At 41.4% G+C, this 27421-nt stretch overlaps 1 protein-coding gene across 2 annotated transcripts in view; it reads left to right on the top strand.

Moving 5' to 3' along the window:
* Window positions 1-27421, top strand: part of LOC112993673 (VPS10 domain-containing receptor SorCS1) — a 315899-nt gene that overhangs the window by 94094 nt on the left and 194384 nt on the right. For both annotated transcript variants that reach the window (XM_064514196.1, XM_064514197.1), the window contains exon 2: window positions 1649-1716. In XM_064514196.1, coding sequence (XP_064370266.1) covers window positions 1649-1716 — 68 coding nt within the window. The remainder of the gene's footprint in view (window positions 1-1648; window positions 1717-27421) is intronic.

Below are 27421 nucleotides of genomic sequence, written 5' to 3'. Positions count from 1 at the left end.
AGTATCATCTGCAGATTTGCTCAGTGTTTCATCATACGAGTCCTCGATGATATCAAACAATATTAGTCCCAGTTACAAACCTATGGGATCTTCTGCTTGTTGCTAGTTGCCAACTACATGTTGAACCATTGATTGCTACTCTTTGACTCTGACAGTCCTATTGGTTTTCAGTCCTCTCGGAGCTGGTTTGTGCATGAAGGCGCACTGTCATTTAGATGTCTGCTTGACAGTGATGGGCAACCTCAGACATACAGAGATATATCCAAGGTGTAAGCTTGTACAGCCCAGAAGTGAACTTGCTTGAAATTCTCCCCTAGTGACTGGTGTGTGATCTTCATCTCTTGCCTATCCTATTTGTATTATGGCTGTTCAGCCTCACAGTGGATCAAAAGTCTAATAGATCTCCTGTCCCTTTCAGATTTCAGGTGAGGCTGAAAACAAGAGTGTGTGAATTATTGCCAAAATTCAGTAGAAGTTCAGGTAGGAATGTCCATTCTGTTTTTAAAATGAGTTTCCTGTTGTTCCCATTTCTGGGTACTTGGCTGTACTAAATTCTGTTTTGCTGGAAGATGCTCATAGCTAGCTAAATTGTTGAGGCTTTGGTGTCTGAGGATAGTATTAATGATTTCTGTTACAGTTGAGGAGGGGTGGTGAAAGGCAACACTTTGAACTCAGCTGGAGGCAGGAGCTGGACGGTTTGGCGGAAGTATGTGTGATTTAGATTTTGTTCAAGACCCAAAGAGAAAGGAGCATAGTGTCAGACTCGCCTCTACAGACCTTGCTTTTCTGACCTGTGGTCAGCAAAACCTTGTAACCTTGTCACTTTTCCTGTCTCCTTGCAGTAAGATCTATTGATTAGTGCCTCAGTAGTCCAACTCATGGTAGTATTTTGGAGAGACACTGAGAAACCCAGGCACAATCTCACAAAGTAATAGGGACACATACTAGGGGAGAAGAAAAAAGGTATTGACATCTCTTCTGAGAGCTGGAAGGAAAATTCTGTTGTTTCAGCTGTAGTAGAGCTGAAGATGATGTCCTTTGACTGGAATTGCTTTGTGGGGACTCACTGCTTAGCAGTGTTAACATACATGTGCAGATGCGCACACTGAGAAGTGAGAAGTCTTTTCGTTTCTGGGTTATCTCAGGTTTGTAGGGTCTGGTGCTGAAAACCCTAATTTATTAAAGAATGTGCCAAAACCACAGTGAATGAAATCACTGTATGTGTGTGGTTTAGAGCCCTAACTGAAACCTGTGGCAGCATTTTAAAATTTTGTGTTTTTCACTGTAGAAGCTGGTCTCAATTGATCAGTATATTTCTAGTGAATTGAAATCTTTAGGGGATGGCTGCCTCTTTGCAGTGTTCTTAGGCCTTTTTCTGAGAAGGAGGGGACAACTGGAGACAGGCTAGTGGATTATCCATGGGCCACAGTTGCAAAGATCAACAGTTTCGATGCTCAGGAAAGGTGTGATTGGCTCAACATACATCTCTGCAAATACTTCCCATGTCAGTTTAGGCAAATGCTTTTAACGATTCATTCAATTATGTTAAGCACCTGTTAAAGGAATCCTAAGCCCTCCCTGGGGTCATTTCAGTTCTATGAGATTGTAATTGTTTCAGACTAACCATGATTTCTTCTTTTGCCTTCAGGTGATTCTAATTCTGACAAAGCTGTATGACTACAACCTGGGAAGCATCACAGAGAGCTCTCTTTGGAGGTATGGAGATAAACTGAGTTAATAATTACCACCTTACTTAGGAACAGTCCAGTACAATTCTTTTATTGCATTTAATTGGATTTTTTTAACATGCTGGAAGGTTTGTAGCTAAGCCTTCTGCATCTCATATCTGTTCCTCATACTAAAGGATAAAGAGGCTGAAGTCTGATCATCATGTTTATCTAGATAACATATTTCATGAACCTGCTGTCATTTGATTTCTCCTTTCCTGTCTTATTTAGAATCAAATCAACCAATTAGTTTTTCTTTAGAAGAACCCAACAGCCTTAGGCCTTTGTTTGTAATGAAGGATCTCATGGCTGCCCTAGTGTCCTAGGCAGTCCTTCTTAAAAGTCAATGCTATTAAAACTACGAGGGAGTATCTGTGAATAAAGTTTGCTCAAAAAAGTAGTAGAGGTCTGTTTATGCTGGAGTTCTGGTATTGGTACCAGTTAACTGATTTCCACTTGTGATGCTGTCTGCTGCAGTGGTTTATAGAGGATGCTTTGATACTTCAGTGATTTCAAAGCACCTTGTGCACTGTGTGATCCAAAGGAAAGGGCCATGATCTATTTCTTAAGGCTATTATTTGGTTTGGAGAGTAGATCATGTCTGTTTTTACTTCTCCAAAAAATGGATCCAAGTGGTGTCCCTAGTGGTACTTTCAGCAGCTGTAATGGATGAAATGCAAGTTCTTTCATAGTTCTACCTAATAAACTCTTGTGGGCAGTCTAGGAACTTTGTATGCAGGTCACTGAAGATGGACAGGTTGCTGTCTTGGCACAAGAAAACTTTGGATATGTTGAAACTAAAACTTCTTGTGAGAATGACAGACTTGTTCAGGAAAGGTTTCTCAGCTGCAAGGAAGAATTTTGGGTCAGAAGTAGAAAGAATAACCTTGCTGTTCAAGGAACTAGGCAGGGATTTAAGTGAATGACATAGGAAAGATTTGACCTGGAGTGTCTTCTAAACCTAGAGTGCGCTCCACCCACTAGCCTGCAGTAAAAGCAATATTTCTGTCAGCCCTGGGGAAATTAAAAAGAAAAAAACCCAACAAACTAGAACTTCAAAACTTCTAGAGTTTATTCTGAAGAGCAGCAAAAACACTGAAAAAGTATCAGTATTTTGTGGGGTTGGATAAATGCTTTCTCATCCTGCTCTGGGGATAATTGGATCTTTTTATTTCATACATATTGCTGCTAGGGCTTGAGATCAAAAATGATCCAGTTGCCTCTACTGCCTTTGTCTTTACTATGATGTGCACACTAAGGTACTCAACCTTAGTCTTTCAGGGCTGTGGCTTTGGGAATATTTTCCTCAATTAACTTTGGGCTGGATGCTTCATTTCTGAATGGTTTTGATAGAGAACATTTGGAAATGTAAAATGTATCATCTTTGTTTTTTTCCTCTTCCTACACTCAGTCACTTCACCTTGGGATATCTTCATCACTGTTGCATCAGTTGTTGGTGAAAGCCTGGTGTTACATCATGTGGAGATGCCTCTTTCCCTGTTGCGGACAGTGCTTGATAAGAGCTACTTTGCTTATCTGATGTGATGTAGGATTGTGCTGAGATACTGGCTGCAAGCTGAAAATAGGATAGCCAAATCAGAGTGGGCAACACACCTCTTGTTGAGATGTATGAATTTGGGCAGAAAACTGTTGATGGGCTTATGCTGTTGCCCATTTCAGAACTGGTTTCTGTGGAGCATGCCAGTGGCCTAAATTTTATTCCTGATTCAGAGAAGGAGCTGTGGATGTCATTAGAGGATGTACCAGAAGCTAGGGCCTTGGTAGAGAAACAGGCATAGATCTAGCTAGTGAGTAGAATGTGCTTTTCTGGACTTCAGATAGTCCTAATGTCAGAACATGATTAAGAATGTAGGAACAGCTGTATTGTTTTCTCTAGTCCAATATCCTACCTCCAACAAAGTTTAAGGAAGAATATACAAACAGGATTATCATATCTGACACTTCCTCCTAGTACTCTTCTAGCCTTCATTCTTAAACTTGAAGATTAGGGTCCTTCCTCACCCTTCAGCTTAATGTCTGAGTCTTAATCATTTTCTAATCATTTTCTGTGTTTTTTGGAGGTAGCAGGATTTTTGTTTCATGAACTAGCTTCCTTAATATCTCCCTGAGCTTTTTTTAAAAAAAAAAAAAAAAAAAAAAAAAAAAAAAAAAAAAAGCACCTGTGATATCTTTTAGCAAGGAGTTCCTCAGATTGAGGAACTATTCAGTTTATTCTGAATCCATCAGTTGCACATTCACTTGGCACACACCACTTCTTAGGAGAACTTGGTTACAGCTGCATGCCTGGGCATCCAGAATTCCTGGGCAAATGCTTTGGACTAGAACTAGGACAGCTAAAATCAACCCAGTTATCTTTGCACTGTTTCACTATTGTTCTTGATCCATTCTTCGGTGTTCGTGATTGGCTGTGGATGTTGCTGATGCACTTCATTTTCGTATCGGTCCCCTGTTCCTGTTGTCTTACGTAAGCCTCAGGTGGTTATGCTGTGCTCCGTCCTGAGTCTGGCTCTTCTTTTAGATCCCTGCTTACTATGTAGGCATGTCTTTGGGTCACTAATAAATATCCTTGTGAAGATCCCAGGACAGCTCCTCTGTTCTTAGTGTAATGGAAAGAAATGACAGGATGAGTATATCTTATTATTTTAATGCACCTGACAGAGGTTATTAGCTTTCTCTCCTCCTGGCTGCTTAAGTGACATGTTCATTTAAATCTCTCTGCTTGCTTAAAAAGGATAGAAAAATGGAATCGAGAGAAGGGGAGAAACATATTCTGCCCTTTAATTTATTTTGTGCCTCAAGGTTTGTTATTGGGGAATGGAAGGAAGCATGATCTCATGTCTGGTTTGATTTCTGATGTCAAGAATTCTGTTTCTGAAGGATGGAGGAAAAAGGTAATTCTGCAGGTATGTACAGCTGAAGAGGAAACTCTGCCTTGAATACATGACAAAGAAATACCACTCTCGCCTCCTGCGCAGAGTGCATTCAGAAGGGCTGATGAATGATGAGGGGCTGTTTAGAAGCATGTCACAGCCACGAGTCATTTGTGTTATAGCTGGTTATAAGCACATCTGTCATTTGAAGGTGTAGTCGGGTGATTTAAGCAGTCTTGTGACTGATGGGACTGTAACCATCTATAACACAACTATGCCACTGCCTACAAGATATGAATCTGTCTTCTTTATAAACACACTGCTACCTGCTAGGATGGTGTTTCTTTGTAATTTTTCAGCCAGTTTAACTCCAGCTGGCTGTAGCACTAATGGATGGGGATCGCCCTTCCAAAAATACTAATGAATTAAGAGACCACTGGCAACAGATATGAAGGCATGAAATACACTAAGAGAAAAGAATCTATACAATCTTCTAGGGAGCTGAGGCTCAGTAGCTCACCAAACTTTGGGTGGCAAGTGAGATGCTGTTTTTGTAAGCACTAAATGAGATTTCTCATCAGGGTGGACCCAATTTCAATTACACTCTTATCCTCTCAGCAGACTGTTTCCATTGTTTTGGATATTTTTTATATTTTTTTGCTCTTTTTATAGAGAAGAAAGAACAGGGTGGAGAAAAGGTTTCCTGTCACTGAGCAATTAACTGAGTATACTGATTTTATTTCTCTTCAAGAAATCTTGCAGATCACAAAGAGGATTAAGCTGTGAGAATTGGAATGTTTTTTACCATTGGAGTAAGATAAGCATACATGTTCAAGAAATAAAAATGTCAGAATACTGACTTATGAGCTGTAGACAGAGGTGGGGGAGGACTAATTCTTTTCTTCCCCAATTTGTATAAATATGGTTGCTCTGGGGAGATGTGCACGAATCTTTCCTTCAGGGAAAAGGCCTGACAAGTAACGAGTGCTGCCATTTACCTTCACACCTTCCTCTAGTTCTGTATTTGGTCAGGAAGGAATAATTTCATGGAACTTGCCAGGACCACAGCAATGTAAAATGAGCAATAATTAGACCTTGCTTTTCAGCCAGTAAGTAGGAAGATGTAGAGTTTGCCTGGCTTGAGATCATTTATGTTCTAAACCCAGATCTGTTGCTTTGCTCTGGCAAGTTCTTGATGATCCTTCTTCTTTCTGTCACTGTGCCTAAACTCTGAGCTCCCCAGTTCAGAAGTACTTAACACTGCCAGCCTGTCCCCCACTGTACACCCGGTACTGGTTTTTTGCTCTAAGGAAACTCTAGCACATATGCCACAAAGGAATCTCAAGGACTCTGGAAAATATCTATACCTCGTATATCTTCTTCCTAGCTTCCATTTTCCATAGTTAAAGCAGGGGATGTCAATAACTCCTATTTTTTCTGGAGACCTTTGGGTGGATTTAGCTAACAGGTGTTTGCAATATTTTGAAGATCAGCAAGTGTTAAATATTACAGGTGTGGAAGCAAGCTAGTCCTGGAACTCCAGGACTGTTTCTAGTTTTGCTGTGGCTTTGTTGTGTAACCTTGAACTTAGTAAACTGGTGGAAGGGTTAAAAACTAAGCCGTGAAGCAGAGCAAATAATGTTTACTTATCACCTGAGGTGTGTTATAAGGCTTGGTGAATTTGTTTATGAAACACCTTGCTGACCATGGGTGCAAAGGAAGCAGAAGAGAAGAGCCTTCAACTGGTCATTGTTTTTAAGATGCTGAGTTTGGAGAGGGGCAAAGGTAGACTTATTTCTGTGACTGCACATTGCTTTTTGGTATTGAGGATTTTTTTGGGGTGGGGAGGGGTTTAGAAAACTGATAGGTCAGTTCATAGCTTTTTTCCCTATTGACAGTTGCCTTCTAGGAAGGCTGGATGCAATGCTTTCTATCATTCCAGAGATATTAGATTGTTGTCCTCCCTTTGCATCAGTAGTCACTATCCCTTGATTTTTCACTGTCATGTTTCTCTGGGATCTAGATGTCCTGTGGTAAATTTGCTAGGCTTAGATGCATGCACCCATCTCACCTTAGAACACCACCAATGGACGTCATCCTGTGTCTCTGTCCCTTTGAGAAGGGAGCTTGTCATGCAAGTCAGAAGAGACCCAGATCCCTCAGAGCATCTCTGTCTCTTGGTGTAGGAAGAGCCTTCATTTCTACCGTGGGACAACTTGATGAAGTAGATATTTCATGGAGGGTGAAGTGCAAAAACACCACCCCTCTCATGGAATTCTGAGCAATATGTTTTTGGATGACACAGAATTATTGCTGTGTCCTCCTCTGCTATTGGCCACTGTTGGAGACAAGATGCTGAGCTAAGGTAGACCTTTGGTCTATTACCATTGGTGTTATGTTTGTATGATGGATAGTCTCATGATCATTGTCATGCATAGGAGTGTTTTGGAGAAAACGCATGCTGATGGAAATGGGCTTGCATTAATATGTCAGACCATGAGAAGGAGCAATGGAGTAACAGGAGTGTGTTCTCTCTTGCAGCTGCTATAGGGATAGTAGCCTTAGGAGGAGAGATAGGTATAGACTGAGGATCATACCTGAATAAAAATCTTATAAAACTGGCCAGAATATATCTATTAGTCCTTTGATTCTGTCTCTTGAATTCTGTTGTTTGCAAAGTCCACCTGTCTTGTGTGTATGTTTATTCCAGCTCTATGGATATAGATCTATACTTTGAAGCCGCATGTTTACACTTGTTCATGCAATTTTCCTGCTTGTTATTTATGGAAGAATGCCCTCATTCAGATCAGGGCTATAGTTGCCTGTGTCATCTTCAATATTGTTGATGTGTTTCTGAGGACTTTATTCCTCCAGACTTGAGGTTTCTTACAACAGGAGACTTCAAAGGTTCGCAGTATTTACTTGCTTCCTTTGGGTAGAATTGCCAGGACATTCCTATTACTGTTTTCATTGGTCTCTGATATATTTTATGCTAGCTCTTTTCTTGTCTGTTTTGTAGCTGGGCTGTTCTTAATTCCCATTTATTTTCAACCTGCTGAGCCACATTAATAAGGTCATAACCTGTGGCTTAGTGACACAGCATAGTCTGCAGCAGCAGAAAATGTGGGTCTTTTAGCTGGAGAAGGTAGGAAAAGCAAATTCATGTGAGAGGGGAACTGAGAAAGTTGGGGGAGGGAAAGTCTTTCATTAAGTACATTTTAACTAGCACTTTTGTAGGAAAGGAAAGTTGAAAGAACTATTTGAAATGCTTTTATCCATAAATATGGTGCTTCCATTGCTCTGTGTGACTAAGTCACTTTCCCTAACTGAATATCAGAGCTTAATAGACACAGCTACATTATCTCCCATGGGCATTTACTGTAGTTGTAACAGTGATGTTTCCTTGTGTCTTTATTTATTTGCACTTTCTCTCCTGCAAACATATGAACCACAGACTGCTCTGTATATAGATGCCTGAAGGCATCTGGGGGGAAGGGAAAGAGTGAATTTGCATGCTGAGCTATTCACGAAGGAAGAAGAATCTTTTTACAGTTCGATCAGTGGGAGATCTGCCTATATTGGAGGTAGGCTTAGAACATGAATTTCATGCACTGACTGAATGAGGAGCTGAGCACAGCCTTTTTATGGCATGGGACACTGCATTCAGCCCCCAGAAGCCCTAGGGACTTTGCAGTTTCTGTAGCTATCAATTTTTTATGAGAGGGCTCATATGTTACTGTTAGTCACCAGAGTAATAAACTTTTAGCACAATCAACTCTTCTAGTTGGTTGCCAAAGTTTCCTTGGATATTTTGCCTACTATTAAAAATAGTTCTATTAAAGCTGGGGGTGAACCCTACCTAGGAAATGCAAGTTGCAGCAGATGCTTCAATAGGTCCCAGTTCAGCAAGGCACTTAAATCTTACTGAATTCTATCCCTTTCTTATCTTCCTTGAAGAATGAGAGCCAGTATAACTCTGGCATTTTGGGACCTGGCTTTTGTCTTTGTTTAGTCAATGGCAAATGAGTTGTGCCTTGACATAACAGGAGGGGAAGGATTGTCCCCTGATACTTTGAAGGATCAGGTTTAGTCCAGGATTTAGTGACGTGTGCCTCATGGCCTCGTCTGCATGGATAAAACATTCAGCATTAATGAAGATGCAAATTTATTAAGCACATTAAAAATGTATTCTGTTGCAGCCAGTCATGAAATGTAGCAGTGTTATCAAGTAAATCAAAAAGAACAAAATCCAATTCATTTGCTATATGGAAACCAATGTGTAAATCAAGGTAATGAATATTAGTATTAATATATAATATCCTTTAAATAACAGATATACAATGTTCATGCCACTTCATAGACATATAATGTTCTAAATGCAGCCTGTTAATTCTTGTTCTGTGAAGTAGAAGACACACTCGCACATCTGTTTCCCAGATTGTACCTGTTTTCACAAATGATATTGGTAAAACACAGCAGAAGTACTCTGGTGCTGGTCCATGGGCTGCACCCATATGTTGTGGCTGCATAATAAATGCAGACGAGCTGGACAGGAGCGGATATGTAAGAAGAAAGGTGAATAACACAGTAGTTAATGCTGCTTAAGCACAAAGCAAAATATCCTTTGTGTTCTGCTTTTCCATCTTTTTCGAATCTATGAAGTTACTCCTGTAAAACTGGGTAAAATTGTGCTTATCTCTTCAGGGATATATCTTCCACTAATTACAAAAAGGGAAGGACATATCTGGGGCTGAGCTTGGGTAAACCAAAACTACTCCAGTTTAGTTAGTTATACTACCTTGAAATTTGATCTTTCAGGTCTTCAGGTACATGGGGCACAGGTATTTCTGCATCTATGCCTTGGGATTTGTACAGGCAAACAGTCAATGATGATGATTACTACAGAAAGGGTCTGACATGTCACTAATTTCCTCTCAAAGGATGTAGTGAAACAGCTGGAAATCTTGTGCTGTAAAAACTTATATTTAAATATGCACCAACTTTGCTACTTCCTGTGCAGTGTAAACTGACGACATTTTTTCTCTAAAACAGGGGTCTGCTTAAAGTGACCTTTTCTGATTTCTCTAACCTACCAGGTAAGATTTGAACAACACGTAACAGGAGACGTAAAGCCCACAGTTAGCTTGCATCTTCGATACTGAGAGCAAAGCCAGCTTTGTGGTTTTGTCCTGCCAGCAGCTTCTGTGCCTCAGGAGACAGGGTCATGCTTAGCAGCAGTGGGTTGGTCTTCCTAATTTCAGAAGCTCAGCCAGGGAAACCTCTCCCCCTATGCTGCTCATTAGGAAGGCCTAGAGTGTTTCCTCTGGGGACATTGGTTAGGACTCCAGATCTGTTTGTGAGCACCAGTTATTTTCAGTAAATGCTGCGCTTTGCAGGGAAACAGGGCTGTTTATGGCAAGGAAGGTTCATTTTGCCTTGTGTCACTCAGATGTCCTGACTGTAGCAGGTTCGTGTGGTAGCCTTGAGGTACTCAGTGCACTTGGCGCTAAGAAAGTTTGTGCTTTGTCCAACAGAGACAACTTGAGGGAGACTTGATCTCTGGTGAACAAGGCACTAGCTTGTACAGCTTTACTTCTCCATACAAAAGCCTGGAGGAGGTGCGAGGGGATTTGGAAACTCTCCTTTCCTGGCTCCGTGCCTCCCCCTGCTACTGTGCTGAGTCATTTTGCTGGTGAGATTCATTAAGTGGTGGGCAAAGACGGGTCAGGATGATGATGAGCAATTACATTGTACTCTATCCTGATACACTGTGTTATCCATGCAGGGTAAAATAGCTTCCTTCTGTCTCCCCTTATTTTCCCCCACCCTCCTCCAAAGGAATTTATTCCATAAGGAAGTTGCAGGGATTTTCCTAGCATGCATTTTACTATTGGGTGTAAAGATAAAACCTCTTCAGTTATCTTGCTATTTACATAGATTGTACATCCATGAGAGAGGCTGAATTGAAAAGTAATAGGAATTTACAGAGAAGCCATGTGTATTGTGTGTTAAATGACTTCATAAGGAGAAAGAGAGACTTTGATATCCGATCTTCCCTTAAGGCAAAACGCTTGCATAAAGATAGTGTTGTTATTTTTGCTAACTTGCTCGTACTGCTGTATTGCAACGGTCTGTGCACATATCTGTGTGTGCGTGTGCTCCCATGTATTCCCTCCTGTTTTTCTTCAGCCTGAGCTCCTGGAGTCAGACGACTGCTCCCAATCTCAGCTTTTGTGTGGTGGGTGAAAACAGCTGCTTTGTGTTTCCGTGGTGAAAAGAGAACCAAGAGTCTCCAACTGCTGTACAAATAGGAAAGCCCAAACATATACTCTGAAAGCTTGTTTCTTGAAATTTTTCTTCCTTGCTTGAAGTTAATAGGGGAGGGTACATATGAGGGAAACATCAGAAGAAAGTGGCAGTTATTTTATGATACTTGAATCCTTGATGTTGCAGATTAGAACAGATTGAAAAAGATTTGATGAACGTTTTTTTGAAGCTCAAATATTTTAAGGGAGTTTGGTGATTATATCTTTGGGAAGACAAATCAGGATGGGGAGGGAATTTCTGTGTGGAATAGGTTCCTCCATGAATTGGGAGTGCAGATGCTTGTTTGTCATCTTGAAGGCAGGTTGGGATTGCAGCTCTGATCAGGCCAGGCTTCAGCCTGGCTTTCCTACAAACCGCTTGAACGCACTAGTTACTGGCTTACATGATTACACCGTCTGCTCCTTCCTTTACTTTCAAACAGGCATTTCAAAACCTCTGTTCTGATAGGGGGAAAAAAAAGTGAATTTTGTTTGCTTTTCATAGGACTGGAATTTTCCAGCTCTTCCTGTTGATAATGCTACAAAGCTGCTCTGCCTACTAACAGCACAGAACAGAAGACACCCTCCCCTCTGGATTGAAACTGGGAGCTAGGTATTGGCCATACACAAGGGAGAACCACGTTTGGGTGGCAAGGACACGCGTGAACTGGGAGGCAGTCTGTGGGGACGCCAGGTTTCTTGTGGCTGACTAAAAGCTGCCAGTTTTCAGCAGGCAGAGTTGGAGAGAACTTTTTGTTGAGCTGCAGGCTTTAAACTGGGCTTGGTGTTCAGCTGCCAGACTGATGGGGCCTGTAACTACTGGGGAATATGGGACTGCCGTCAAAATTGGGCCTGTGTTTTGCATTTGAATACGAAACTAAATTTTTGAAAGTAAACTACAAGGGAGGCCAGAAGAGCTGCATGCTGGAAACCCTTCTGTAGATCAGGAGGATAAAAAGCAGCTGTCAGCAAGTGTAAGCTCCCACCATGCGTCACCGGTGAGTCACTGTGTTACTGATAGTTTGTGTGTTTACGTTTTCCCCGACTGTCTCAGCTCAGAGGGATCAATGTAGGAGGCTGAAAAACGCATGCATGCTTTCTGTCTCTTCTATTTCTCTCCTGCTTGTAGGAAACAACACAACTTCTGCTCAGAGCTGGCAATTGAGAACCGCAGCTGTGAGTCCTAGCTTTCCTACATACAGCTTTAGGCAAGTTTCTTCACCATATCATGCATGGGAAATGGGGTTATGTTACCTGTCCATCTGCAGTAAATGGATGGAGATTTTTGGATGAAACTCACTAATAAATACCAGTCTTAGAGTAGGGAAAAAAGCTACTGTGCCTACAGTTTTCATCCATACATAGCTGAAGACTAGAAGAGATTTGGCCTATGCTTTATCAAGCCAAACCATTGGTATATCTAGTCCTGTGTCTAAGGATCTTGAGAAACCCTTGGTTGTCTTTGGAGGCTGAGCAAATTGCCATCTTTTGGTCAAATTATAATGTCTTTAGTTGTAAGATTCTGCCCTAAAAGAAGCTAATTCTTGTAAAAGGGTAAGAAAAGATTCAAAACCAATCTTTTTCATAGTCAGTTCTTTTCTTTGCAAGGAAGGAACGTCAACACAGAGATTTATGGTGATGGACCATGGCATCTTAGAGAAGGGCTACTAGATGGGGGAAGCAGTGGAGATGGGAGTAAAAAGGAGTCTCTGACTTGACTTGTAATAATTACTTCATTATGAAGATATGAAACATCTTTCTTCTCCTAATTGTATTTGTAACTTCTCCCTGGCTCCTCTGTTTTTGCAATTTCTGGGAGGTGAGGGAGGCAAAAACACAGCCCTTCTTTCTCATTACTCTCTGGTGGCACTGCTTAATTGGAAGCAACACCCTTCCATGATATACGCTAGGTATGAATGTGAATTTTTTGCACAATTATTTTTCTCAAAATTTTCCTAGCTAGAGCTTGCAAGAGGTGGCCTGCTGTTTTTACTAGCTTGCCTCCAGTAGCAGCCAATAAGTGGTAGTTAATATCAGCATTAAATTCTCAAAACAAACCTGCTGCCATTGGGATAACTATTTTTCTCTAGAGAAATCAGCTTATGCCCTGAAGCATGGGTTTTGATGACTTGCCATATTAACATGAATAACTACTAAAAAAAAAAAAATATAGGCTATAAAATTACCTGGCCCTTTCCAATAAACACATCTGTGGCTTGTAAGACTCTGACCTCCTTTTGCTGTGAGCAGGGTGAACTGACTACAGGGATTGTGGAAAATATCATTTCTCTTCATTTCCCTGCCAATGCTCGAGTGACGATGTGCTCTCTTATGAGGCAGCATAAAATTTAGAGGCTAGTCACGATGAGGGTAGTAAGAAAGAAACTTAAAGACCTCAGTAAATTTCCCTTCTAAATGTTGCCTTTTCAGAGGTAAATGGTCTTATTCTTTGTAATCTCTCCTTGTATGTTAACAGCTTTCACAATGCTGACTTTTATAAGAAAAGCACATAACAATCTGAGTCTGCTTTATCTCTGGTAAAGGAGCCAAAGGAGGAAGGAGACAATACATTTTTCCTGTAAAGTCCACCATCTCCTGAGCGTATGTGTACTGTAAAATCAAAATGTGGATGTTACTGAAAGAAATAAGTGTGGTGTCACAAGTGTTTTAATAGCCCGTGATTTATTTCCCTAAATGCTTTGTTAAGATGATGCACAGCAGTGTTTAAAGCCAATTGCAGTCTTAAGAGAGACTTGGAATTATTTTCTACCTCCTGATTTCTTCCCCCCCACCGTCCCTTAAGACAATAACTTGCTTGCTGGGGCAGAAAGGCCCTGGATTCAGAACAGAGATTCTACTTCTTATTTAATGTTTCTTTGCTAATTAATCAGCCCAGTTTGTGATCTGTGTGTGTAGGAGTATGAATGAACTTACTGTGATACAAGAGAGCTGCATGTATACTGGCTGGGGTTGGGAGATTTGTGTTCAGTTTCTGGATCGCTTTGTGGATCAGGCTGTAAAATGGTAAAATACTTGGTTAGGCATAAACAAGAGCCAGTGAGCCCATGTATCTGAAAAAAGAAGTGAGCTACAAGGAATAGTTTTAGGTGCAATGATATAGGACATTTTTTACATCAGTCTGACAATCTTGTATAATTTCCAAGTTTTAAGACAGGCAGGGAAGTGAATTGCAAAGATCTGAGGGAGTCATAGTGAGCAGCACAGACTACTTAGTAAGCTGAGCCCACTCAGAAAAATGTTTTAATCCAGCCAAGCATAACAGTGGGATAAGGGCTCATATTCATTCTTATAGCATAGCTAAGAGCTGTGACCAAAAAGTGCATAGAAGCTGGAAGAGGCAGAGAACTCAACACTTACGTCCCCTTGTGAAGGGGTCAAAACATACTGCTTCGATCCTTGGATACATAAACTAAGAAGCCAGAAGTGAATCTGTAAGGAACTTTAAGATAAATGTTGTTTTGTAGTTTTATTATAACACACTGATTTGGCATGAAAAACTTCCTGTGACAACATATAATTTTTAGCAAAACTCTGCACCTGGAATTGGACAAAAGAAAAATGAGGTGTATTTGCATCACATAATTTAATATGTTTCTGTGTATCAGAAACAGTCTGAATGTGGCTACTTAAGGACATTACCTGTGGCCCAGAAAGTCACAGAATTCAAACTGTTGGAGGCTGGGAAGGCATCCAGTGGAGATACTATTTCATGCTTCCTGAGGTCTTATGCAGGTTCCTGTCGTTGGCCATCTGCAGAGAGAGGGTACTGAGTTAAATGGATTTCTGGTCTGACACGAGATGCCCACCCTGATATTGCTATGATAGCAGAGAACTCTGTATAGGTGAGTTAACTCTATGAAAGTGTTGCTACTGTGACTTGATTGCATTTCAGACCTAAATTTGCTCGTTTACATTTTTCCAAGATAATTTTTTTTATATTATTCTATTCTAAATTATTCAACTTGGCTCAAGGCTACCTTGCCAAAATGTTGAGGTTTGAATTAAAGAATAGGCCTAAAATATTACAATGGATCTGAAACTCCTGGTCTGAAACCGTATGAATGCCTTATGGTCTCAAAGGATATGCTGGGAGATTGCAGGGTTAAATGTGTCCCTCAGGTCATGTGTGTAGTAAATGCTTGAAATTGCAGGTGAGCTAAGTTTAGTGCATGTTTATGAGAATGGTGCCTTGGGAGGTGAAACAAGGAAAGAGAAGATATATGATGAGTGGTGAAATAAGGTGGACAAAAGATTGTACAGGCCAAGTAGAAAAAGGGTAAGTGTTGGGGGGGGGGGGGGGGGGGGAATCTAGTTTCTGAGACAAAGAAGCTTTGACATGGTTAAAGTTGCATGCAGAGTCAGCTCTTCTGCTTGTAAAACTGGTAGGATGTCACCAGTGTGAGTCAAATTGCATCACTTTCTGCTAGCTATTGATCTGCTCCAGGAATAACTTCTGGCTGCTATAAGAGCAGTAACACCCTCGTTGCTATGCTTTTTTTCTTCAAATTGATGATATTTTGATAGCAGTGTAACTGCTTAATTTTTTAGCATTACTGAAATGTGAAGTAAACAAAAGGTGGTTGAGTCTTGTGATAAGTGTGCTTTTGTTGTCCAGCTGTTCTGTTTAATTAAAAAACCATTGGATTTGACAGTTGGCTTTTCTTGCATTCAAATGCTCTTTATTTCAGGAAAAAAAGTGCTGAGTCAATTGGTTTAGAAAGAAGATGGAATAAACCTCTCAGAGCAAACAAGGCTTTATAATTTGCAGAATATCTGTTGAAACGGAAAAAACTTTAGAGAGATACAATAGCGAAATTTTATGTGTGGGTTATCTCTGATGTACAGCAACTTCTGGAATTCTGGTCAGGGCCTGCTGGTCCTTTGCTGGGATTGTTTCTTCACCAGAGACCTTGTACCCAGCTGCACTGACTCTAAAACTTCTCTCCAAAGCCGAAATCTGCTTTAAACTGAGTGTTTCCTCCTAGCAAAGTTATCAGAGGATGTTCATGACCCTGTGATTTCTGGCCTGGTCTTCAGCTTGGTCATTTAGTACCTCTGAATCAAGCTGTTGAGAATAACTTTGTTTTGGTTGTTATAAGCTGCTTTATAACTCTGCACATTATTTTTGACACTGCTGTGGATTAAAAAAAGTGTGATTTCTGTGCAGTTTCTTTTCAAAATGTTTTGTTGTTAAGAGACTTAGTTTTATGATGTTGAAGAGATGACTAGGTTTTTGCTGGAATGAACTTTCCAAAAGTGACTTGTGTGTGTACACGTTTAACACTGCTTTGTAATTTTTAAAGGACATAAATCAGAATAGTTTGTTTCAGCTGACCTGAAATGTTTGTTGACTCCTTTGCTCTGAAAAGAAAGGGAAAAAGTATGTGTGGGGTGGGTGTTTGTGGGGTTTTTTGTTTGTTTCTTTTGTTCTGGTTTGGTATGGAAGAAAATGAAAAATCTAGAATTATTCATGGAATGGGTTCTGGTCTTATGACAGAAACTGCATGGTGCAATTTACAAGCCAAATCCAGATATGCCACATTTAGCAGAGGGAAGTTCTTGATGCTCTTGATCCTATTATGACAGCTATCAGCATAGCTTTTTTATTATAAGGAATCCCACTGAGTTGACGAGAATTTCTCGTTGAATAAGGGCAGTCCCTTTCAACTCCTAAGAAGGGCCATTTTGTATCAAGCCAGAGAACTACCTGGTCCAGTATCTTGTCTCCAGTGTGAACCTGCAGCAGAAAGAATATAAGAATAAGTCAAGAATGTGGTGATGCTTTTCTGATGTAGCCTTCCAGCGAACAGTGATCTCTGGCTTCAGGACTTTCTAAAACAGCAGAGGTCTCATAGAGGTGTTTAATACACCTCAAGAATATATTTGTTTGGGGGCATTTGTTTTTCATCTCTAAATGTATCCATCATTTGAACCAATACAGACCTTTAATATCCAGAATTGTAGACAGCTCAAAAGCACCTGGTGGTTGTTGCCCTGTGTCCACTGCAGGTGGAGCTGAATTAATGCTTGAGAAATGAAAGACACTGAAAACTTTTCAGGCATCTAGTTTCTTTTCACTACACCTTTTTATATTTGTGAAGTCCTGCTGTGTGATGAATGCAAATTCACCTAGCTGTATTTTCTTACTAAATGAACTTGCCAGTTGCCATGTTGGATTGAGTGTCTTATGGAAGTGAAAAAGAAGCAAATGGCACAAAATTGCACTTGTGTAGCCTTTAGGGTAAGGAGCTCCATAAGACAGATGGAGACCAGAATGTCTTTGAGTTTTATTGGTTGCTCTTTAAGCTTTGCATTATCCTTTTGATGAATGGATACGTTAAAAGAGATGGTTTTGGAAAGCTTCAAAGCTTAGCTATTAGCTTGCTTAATTATTACTATGACCAATTTTTGGTTCCTTAGTAAACTTCTGTGCTGTGTAGTTTTGTACTATACTGCTTACTGAAAAATAAGACTTAGTATGGAAGAAAAGTAGCTCTGTTCCTGGACAGTCTTCAGCTCTGCATTGTTTCTAGGCTGGCCACATTATCCCTACCATCCCAGAAATGTTTTTCCTCAGGGAGAAGGCAATGATCTTGGCTCTGAAGACCCACCTACTTGGGACCGATGATTCAACACAGCAGTAACTCCTGTTTCATTAATGTGCCTGAACTAACAGTAGGGACCTTCCTTGCTTGGTAACTAGTTTGAAGGTCAAAATGGAACCCAGCCGTGACTGCCCTGTCCTTTGCTTGTTGAATCTGATGAATCTATCTCCCTCCCTCCCTGTTTGATAGGGCTTTTTCTCATGAAAAGTCAAATCTAGCTAAGGAATTTGTTGGGAAAGGCTGTCCTCCAGCTGGAGATTGGTATTAAATATCAAAGAGATTTCTCTTGGCAATAATGGACAGAAGCAGACCGCTAGCCCCAAACCTAACCCTGTATAAATCTTGGTCAGAGAGAGCTAAAGCTCTAGCAGCTGTGTCCTCTCTGTTCTGTGAATGAAATCTGAGAGGCAGCCTTAGGTTCTGCAAAGTACACAGGTTCATTGTGATAGAATGAGGCAGAGATGTGGGGGGTTCTTCACTTTGTTCAGGAAAGAAGGTTAGGCTTAATCTCCACAGTAGCTGCATGTCAGACAACCACCTCTGGGTATTTAGTGGGACATCATGGAATAGAACACAGGGACGTGGGCCTTGATCAGAGTTGTACAATGGTCGTCTCCTGATCTGCAGCTCAGCCTCGATGTTTTGCGCTGAGTCATGTGGAATGGGTCCACTCAGAGTAGCGTGGTAGATGCAATGCTGGCAGCCTTTTAGTTTGTAATATGGTATTCAAAGCAATTGTCCAGAAAAGGCCAAGGAGGATTCAGCCTTGTATCTCCAAAGAATGTCTGATGATTGTTAGCCCTCCTCTGGGAGGTGTGAAAGGAAACCTTGTCCTCCTAGGCTGCTTTGCAATTAGGAATCAGAGGAGGATCATGCTGTGATCACTGCTGTGTACTGTGGCTGGTGAGTACGTTCTCTGAGAGAGGGGAAATGCAGAGTCCTCTTCATGATGTGGTTATGACAAGTGTACGGGATGTTTAGGTGATAACTGATATAAAACAAAATGCCTGACTAGTCCAGGAAGTCAGGATCTTCCCCTTGTATCTTTTTGCCTCTTTCAGCAAGACAGGAATCTTTCCAAGCCATGGAGGGTGCTGAATGCAAGTCTGCCTCTTTAGTCAAAAGCTCCAACCATTAGCAAACATGTTGCTTTTTTGAATGAAAACATCTGTCACTGCTTTGTGCTGAGCAGTGCTTTCTACTTTTTGCACTACTAGGTTAGACAGGATACTTGGCCTGTTCTAATCTTGCTTCCAAGGACTTGGATAGAGCTTAGCTGAAGCTTCCTTCTTGGAATACAGAGGAGCTTAGGCAGGAATTAGGTGTTTTGCTCCTCAGAGCCAGGGGCGTTCTGTTCTGGAAGAGTGTGTGGAGGAGGAAATGTAAATTTATGAGATCTAGGGAATTTTAAGGATCAAATATAGGTGTTCAGTGGGCTTAGAAACCTGAGAGACTTGGAGGCTGATTGCAGCAGAGATTTTTTTCAATCTTTTTTCTGGATCTTTCCATCTGTCCTGTTTCAAAACTAAGCTTTTCACATTTTGTGACCAGTGACCTCTGATATGATCTGGGGAGTCTGGAATCTACAGAGGGGCTTCTATTGGCTGGGCTGAGCTTTTAATTCTGAGTCAGTCTTCACTGGCTGCAAAATGTATCTTCACTGATGGAGAAGAAAGCTGGGGGAAAAGGGAACATGTAGTTATTACCACCATTATTCTCAGTGGCTTTGGGTAATGTCACACATGGAATAATAACAATACTACCTCTGTCTACTTGCCCTTATGCAGGAACTCTCCCCTTCCCCTAATATTAAGCAGAAGTGGATTGCTACAGTAGCACCCATGTCAGTAGCTTTAAAAATCTGCTCTTGATGGGAGGATTTCTATTACTTTGGAGAGAGAAGGAAAAAAAAAGGCCATAGCTCAGTCTGGCAGATAGAGAAACTAGATGTAAGATGTGGTGTAAATCTGGCTGCATCATTCCATTCAATTTGGCACCTGTTCTATTGCACATAAGGAACTAATGTCTTCCAGCTGCAGTTAATGAGCTCAGATCCATCCAGGAAGGGGAGAGGATGCTGAATGTATCAGCAAAATCTCAGATGCCTTAGAGCCTTAATTTACATGTTTGACCTACACCTGACAGTCATCATGTACATGCCTTAAAAATACCCAGCTGTTTGGGTACTATTATTTTGTTCTCCCACACAAGTTTGTCTCTTTCTTTCCTCTCCAAAATGCTGCTTCTGTCTGTTTTCCTTGCTTCTGTCCCTTCCTTTGTTAGTTTTAAGAAGTTTAAGCCTTGCTCTGAAAGCTACATAATAAATTTATATACTCTTATGTGAGATCACATAAGAACTTTGAATGCAGATATGCTATAAGCATTTGTTTTCTCAATCTGTAAACCTCTAACAGGCTTTCATATAATTACATATGAGAATTACTCTCATTTTAGTCTGTGGAAAAGCTGCTATAGAATTCAGTAAGCTTTGGACCAGCTTTTCCTGTCCAAAGAGAAGGAATGTTGTTTTCTGTTTTGCTTTTTTTTCTGTTATCCGTAAGTATGTAAGATTCTTACAAATTGAGTTACCGCTTGTAAAATAGTATGTGCCTTTCTGTTTCTTTGGGCACTTGCCAGTTTTGCATCTATTACAAAGGCAGCCCTTGCATCCATGTGTCTGTAGCAAGACAGGTGGATGCAACAGACAGGTGAGCCCAATGCAATGGAGATAGGATTGTGGCTGGCGCATCAGACAGTGAGACACAGCTTGCTGCCTGCTTCTGGGAGGAGTTCACACTGTGCTGTTGTCATCTGATTTAGAAGAGATTTGAAATGTGTGAATGGGGCAAAAGTTCATAATGGAGAGAGATTTGTGAACCCCCAGGGCTCTGTGGAGAATCAAACTCTGCCTCAGTGGTGTGAATAGGTTCATTGTCCAAGGGATTGGAGATGTTAAGGCAAAGGCAAATTCTAAGGAAGAATTTGAGGCCAAAGGAGTCTTTTTTTTTCTGCCTTGGAGCTGCTGTGCTGCATCAGAGAGGAATAAAAATGGGTGCAGGTGGGAAAGTATGATCAATGGCCAGCTAAGGCTGTCATCCTTGCCGATGTGTTACTGGGATCACTGTGCACTCTCTGGGATACAACAGGGAAAATTGTCGAGCAACCCACAGTAACTTTTAGACTCCCCTGACCAAACTTAAGGTCTGCTGCTCTGCAGCAAGGTGCCATGGCCTCTCCCTTGCTGTGTTATTTTGCAGAGTGGGTGCTGGTGGTTGCCCTGAGTTTTAAGCTACCAGTTGTACCTGGTGCATGGGTTCTAGAGGCAGAAGAAAACCTGTAATATTGCTCCATAGCTGGGGGAGAGAGATGGGGGAGATTAATCTTATCTGCACAGATCTTGAGCTGACAGTAGTCCTGCTAAAAGGAACAAGCTTGCTGTTGCTCATTCATTGAACTTGCAGAAGATTTTGCTCAGAAACTCAGCTACCTCTTGAACATTGCTCTGTAATGTCCAAATGCAAACAAAATGCAAACGTCAGGATAAACTGCCAACCAGAAGTCCAGATTCTCTGTATGAGAAATGGGAGCAAGGCTGGCAGCATAATTTCTCTACTGACAGCGTCCCATGAAAATGAGGTACTTCCACTGAAGACACTGAACTTACTGGCCTCCTCCTCAGACAACCTCTCTGTCAGCAATATCAGGTAGGGTTAATACCCAGGGGTACAGTAATGAAGATGCACTGCTAAAATTGCCTTTCTGACAGAGTCACGGACAAGGCAAGTAATAATGTCTTCATGCAGCACAAAAAGACTGTTCCATTAGTTGGAATAATAGACTGGAGTGGGTTAGTCTGGAGATGAAGGAACACAGCTCTAATCCCAGTTCCTCAGGCAGGCGTATGTGTTATTTACTTATTGTGTTCCAGGGCTATAATTTGATGTACTCTAGGCTGACTTTCTGTGATTAATAATTTATTATGCTCATTTATCAGTGCTTGCCCTAAAGTAGGCTCTTTACCACTGAATTGCCCACCAGTGCTGCAGATCAGCTTGTCCAGCAATTGCCACAAGAATCATTTCCTCCTATCTTCACTCCTAATTTTCTGAAGCAAACTTTACTCTCAGATGCTGCTTCATTTTCTGCATTACTCTCTCTCCTTCAGCCAAAGACATCTATTCCAATAGCTCCCAAAGGTGGGCTTCCTTAGTCCCCTGGTTCATTTTGGAATAATTCCCCAGCTGGTACCAATCACTGGGATGACTATAGGTATGCTGATTCGCTGCTCTGACAGCTATGTCTAATTAGCTGAACTGGTATCTCCCTTCCTGAATACCCCATGGAGCTTTTTATTTGAAGGTTTTTATTTAGATGAGCTAGGAGTTAATCATTATGTGCAAGTTCAGTGGACGAAGACAATACAGCTTCTGTTGTAGTTTGGTAGGCTTAATTCAGGGAGGCAAAAATGTGTGTTGGGGTAACTGCAATCACTAAATATTTCATTTTTGTTTGTTTACTGTTTCCCTGTAGAGTAAGTACGGTTTCTTTTCCTGCTCACCTTCCCACGATCCTCAGAAGACAGGGTTTTTTTCAGGCTGAAGCACATAGGTAGAAAAAAATCACAAATTTGACCCTGAATCTCCATTTCTTGTGGATAGTTGAGCAATACCATGTTTGGGAATGGTGACATTTCACTTTTCCATGATTATCAATGTGGCTGAAGAAATCTGGTAACATGTGCTCTTTTCTCTTAGTGTTCACAACCACATGAATACAAAGGTCAGCTTCCTTAAACTACAGATTTTTGTTTAAACAGTAAGAGAAAATGTTAGAAAGAACGCTGTAAATCCCAGGGTGAAACCATGCCTGGCGTATCCAGTGGTAAAGTAGTTTAGGGTAACTTTTTGTAGCAAAGGTTTTTGTATCTGGTGTTACAATAAGAAATTTTGGGGTGTGCAAACTCTTTTCTCTCCCCCTTCTTGTGTGCCTCTCCCAGGTTCCCTCTTTCACTTTTCTGCAGTTCACATTTTCTGCATGGAGCACAATCCCTTCTTTGGTGGTTGTAGTTTACAGTATCTGGGAATATTTGTCCCACTGAGACACCTCCCTGAGGGATGCGTAGGGTGGTCTGAGCTAGCTTGATGGATTGTAATATGGTTCCTCTCCTGCAGACCCAATTACTCTTACACCCCCAAGTCAGAGTCCTTCCTCTGCCTGATTTGGTCATTGTCTCTTTCATGATTCTTAAGTGCCATTTAAGAGGTAGCTTTTCCTGAGCCTCTTTTCTCCTTGCTTATTTTCTCTATTCTCCTCACTAGCAGTTTCTCTCTTAAATACCACTAATCTCTTCTTAGAGCAAACACCTCATAAGCCAAGCCATAATAAACTAGTACAGAACAACCCCACATCTATTACGTCTTCTAAATACCATTTTGAACTACCCTTTGTAAAACTGTTAGCAGCCCAGAAATCCAATAAGAATGGTATTTTTTCCCACTAACAATTTTAGGATTTTTCCTATTAAGTTTTAACATGAAATAAATCACAAGAGTTGTATTTCAGACTCTCCAACAGATTCTGTTCTGTTGTCATAAATAAACTGTTCCTCCAAAAATAGTTATCTTCATATTGCCACCAAGCCTGAGTTTCTGTTCTCACAGAAACCTCATGCAGTGTTGATAACTTCATGGGATCATTGCTGCATCACCTGTGGGTGAACCTGCTTTCCATTCCCAAAATAGCCTGCCTTTTCTCCTGCAACCGTATACTTCCCATAGAAACTCAAGCTCCCATTTTTTCCCCTTTTTTTGGTTTGTCACGGCCCTGTCAGAACTGTTGTTGGCTCATTTGCTGCAAGAGAACCTTCATCTTCAGCAACTCTTTACAATTGCCTGACCTAAATGGTTCTTCTGGCACAATGTTTTTTCTTGCAAGAACCTCTTTGCAGATGTTCTTTGCTGATCCTCTGCAGTGAAGCTGGAAGAGCCAGTCCAGTCTTTGCTGCATCCTGTACCTGATTTCTATCTCACTGATAGTTGAGCTTTTTCAGGCTGTTCCTGCTCTCTTCCCTTTTATGAACCAGTAAATCCTCTTTGTTACACTGGAAATGTACAGGGTGTCATTTTTAGTTTAATAACCACTGCTGGGAGAATCTTTCCTTCTTTGAACCCAATCAGTTTGTCAGCTTGATGAGCCAAATTGGCAGTGAGTCTGTTACCCTCCTCCTCAATCATGAGTGCAGCTGCATTATTAAACACTTCTATCCTACATGCCAGCAGAGATTGAAGGGCTGAAGGAGAGAGTATCACCCCATGATAGTAAGAAGTCCAGTGGCTTAGAGAGCCCTCTTCAGAGAGGAGGAGGGTCCTAAGTTCAGGTTCTTCAAATCATTCAATATTGCTTCAATAGATTGGTGGCAGCTGCAAAATTGGCCTCAGCTGCTGTGCTAATGCTCAGGCAGCTACAGAAGAATCAGTACTTTAGCTGGCTATTTTGCTATAGACTGTTCTTCCCTTCCACCAAAGCCTGGATGTTTCTTATCTCAGGTGGATATCTTGACAGAACTAACTAATCTGCTCCTGCTGATGTTCTGCAGAGAAATTCCATTCAGGAGCTTTTCTGAAAAGTTTTGCTTTGACAGATTGGCATTTTCTAATGTGAAAACATGTCTGAAACATTTCCAAGTGGCCCTGCAGATGACTGATCTGAATTTCCATTTTATTCCTGCCCTTTCAATGTTTTTTCTTTCCCAGCCACCCCTTCTAGGCAGAAACACTAGCCTGTGAAATAATGAAGGTTGCTCAGCCAGCGACAGTGCAGAGGTCAAACATATTTTTGAGGGCTCTCTGGGACTCCTGGAGAGCTTGGGAGGTGCCAGGGAAATTTACACCATGATAAAGCTGCTCAGCTGGCTGGAAAAATTAATTCCTGTGTTTGGTGAGGAATTTTGCATTTCCGAAACTGCTTTGGTTATGAGTGGCAGGGAAAAGGGCTATGAAATTTGTTGCTAAAGGGATGTTGCTCAGCATTCAGCCAGCTAGCTGGCTATAAAGCATCAAGGCACCCCTGGAGATTGTTTTGATTCTGTCCAGTAACTGTCACCTGATATAGAACAGATCCGTAGGGAGAAGTTTATTTTCAATGAAGTCGTCTGTTAGGACACATTACATTTTTTGTATGGGTGGGAAAGTAACAGGCACCTTTAATCTCGGTGACTGTCAACAATGAGAGGCTCCATCAGCAAGGCAGAGATGCTACAAGGTCCCATTTCACCCTGTGTTCCCTAGAGGAACGGGTTCAAAGAACCAAATGACAGCTGGCATCATCACAAATAAAGTAAGTAAAGCTGCAGCATCAGCTGCAGGGTACAGGGAAGGAGTGAGAAAGAGGTTGCATTTCTTCCCTTTTGGCTTGGACTTGCTTTGGGCTCCCACAGAATATTTTTCTTCCTCTAGCAGGACAAATCTTGCTGCCTCCTAGGAGGTGTGAATACATGAGCTTTTAGCACAACAAGTTTCTGCTGAATCGATGGGAGCAGGCATCTTCCGAGTCTGCTGAGCAACTTCAAAGCTCAGATGTGTGATTCACATCAGTTAAGTGGCTATGCATCACTTTTCCCATGACAGCAGGTTCATCTTAGAGCTTCAGTAAGTAGTGAAACTCTTTAAAGCTGAGGTCTGGATTCCCCAAGCAGATCTGTAATTCTAGGGCTTTACATATCCTGCAACAGCATACAGCAGTAACATGAATGCCATGCGCAGTTTTGATTGTCTTATTTCAAAAAGCATATGTTAGAACTTGAGAAAGGCTCAGAGCAATAAGGTGGGTAAAAATATTGAACAATTTGTGTGGAAGGAAGGACTGAGTTGGCTAGAAGTCTTTGGAAAGCGACAACAAATGGGGGTATGTCACATCTGTAAAATCATATGACTCTCAGAGAAGGTAGGCAGGGATTGCCTGTTCCTTCTCTCTTCCACCACAGGAATTAGAAGCCATCAAATAAACTTAGCAGATGTCAAATTCAAGACAAAGGAGGTGGGATGTGTGTTAACTGCCTGTGTTACTGTCAATTTAAACTTGGAGGCAATTTAAGATCAGAGTGGAGAAATTTACCTATCTTATGTTATATGTTGCTGTGGTATAAACCTGGGAATCTGACCTTAGCCTGCTAAAAAATGTCCTGTGTCCTCAGTACTTTGGAGAGGCATCATGGGCAAAACAAAATGCAAAACCTGCGTACTGCCTTTGCCTCACCTAGAGTAGGGAGACAGCGCTTGCCCAGTACTGTCCACCCTGGGCTTGCAGTGATGCTGCTGCGAAGCCTTTTAATAAAGTGTGTTTTGAGGAAGAGCTGTCTGGGCAACTGCAGCAGGATGCTTGTCTTCCTGGCCTGGAGGCAGGGTCCAGCTATCGGTATAGAAGAATTGGGTCACTGTTGAGGGTGCCACTGGGACAGCATTGCATGTGTTGCCTCTCTGCTTAAGTCTTCACGGTCCTGGAAAGATAAGCTGCCTCTGACAAAGAGGCAGAAATGAGTGGAGCAATAATAATTCCTTGAGGGATGTGGACAGTAGACCCTCTCTGCTGCACACGAGGTTTTCACCCCTTTCCTCCCCTGCAGCTATTAGAAATAAGTCTGACCTGTCAGAGGCCTGTCTTGACCTTGTACCTCTGCCTTCCCTGCTTTCTGTGGTGTGGTCTGGCTCAAGCCTAGCCCTGGCCATTAAATAACAGTAGGAATATTTGAATTTTGTCCACACTCCTGAGCAGCCTTTGGGCCGGCTTGTATGGAGGCATCAGCAAGCCTCCTCCCTTGAGTGCCTGATGCTTTTCTTTTTTGATTGACGTGCCTCTGTTGAAGACAGCTTCAAAGGTGTTTGCACTCGAAACAAGTGAAGTGAATTCTAATTTGTCTGGAATGGACCCTCCTGTTAAATGTTAAACTGACCTTTTCAAGAGAAATTTACTTGATAGTTCTAAGTGAAGCCCTGCTTTAAGCTAAACCTGTCACTGCAACGTGATTAAATTCACTTAAATGTACATCAGTTGCACATATTATTAATGGAAATTGAAATCAGCCTAAATGGTAACCATAAATTTTAAAATGGGGAGGGGATGGAGATGGAAAAACACACATGATGTGAAGGTTAAGGTGTCTTATCCACCCAAGAAGTTGGTGGGCTCAAATGGAAATTTAATTCTGGAAGCAATGAAAAGCACTGACCATTTTCTGTGTACTTACAGTGCTCCAGTTCTAAGCCACAGAAAAAGGGGATCTCAGTGCATTTTTGGCAGGGGCTTGATTTGTGGACACCTATAAGAATTGGTCACAGTTGTCTGGTGGTCTTTCACCTGCCGCTGGACCTTTAAGAAACAAGTTATTTGAGTTCTGGCAGCCTGTTTGATAGATGATGGAGGACTGCGGGTATGTCTAGGTAGTGATGAAAGTGGGTTGCTGGGGATACCTGTAGTACAGGAATGACTGTTCCCCAGTTGAACTATATATTTAAATTCTTGCACCCATTCCTGCCTCTTTCCCTTCCTTACGATCCACCATGACAGTTCCAGTGTTTGGCTGTTTTGATGAGAATCTGGTCTAAGTGGGCCCTAATAAATCAAAACTAAATTGAAGACCTTCTACTTTATGGGCATTTCATCAGTGACTTTCCATCAAGCAGACGGACGTTACTTGGCAAGTGCCTCCCAGACAAATGGCCAGGGACTTACGAAGGCTCTTTTCTAGGGTGGTTATCTTTATATATAGTGTGCAACCTCTGTGTTTCAAAGTGCAAATCTGAACCGACTGTTGTTAATTCTTGTTCTACCAGACTTGGCTTGCACACAGGTGAAATTAGCATGACTTTAGCCAGCTG

This window comes from Dromaius novaehollandiae, chromosome 6 (genome assembly GCF_036370855.1).
Source record: "Dromaius novaehollandiae isolate bDroNov1 chromosome 6, bDroNov1.hap1, whole genome shotgun sequence".
Lineage (NCBI taxonomy): Eukaryota > Metazoa > Chordata > Aves > Casuariiformes > Dromaiidae > Dromaius > Dromaius novaehollandiae.
Note: the sequence above shows the minus strand (reverse complement) of the source record. Positions and strands in the feature narration are given on the sequence as shown.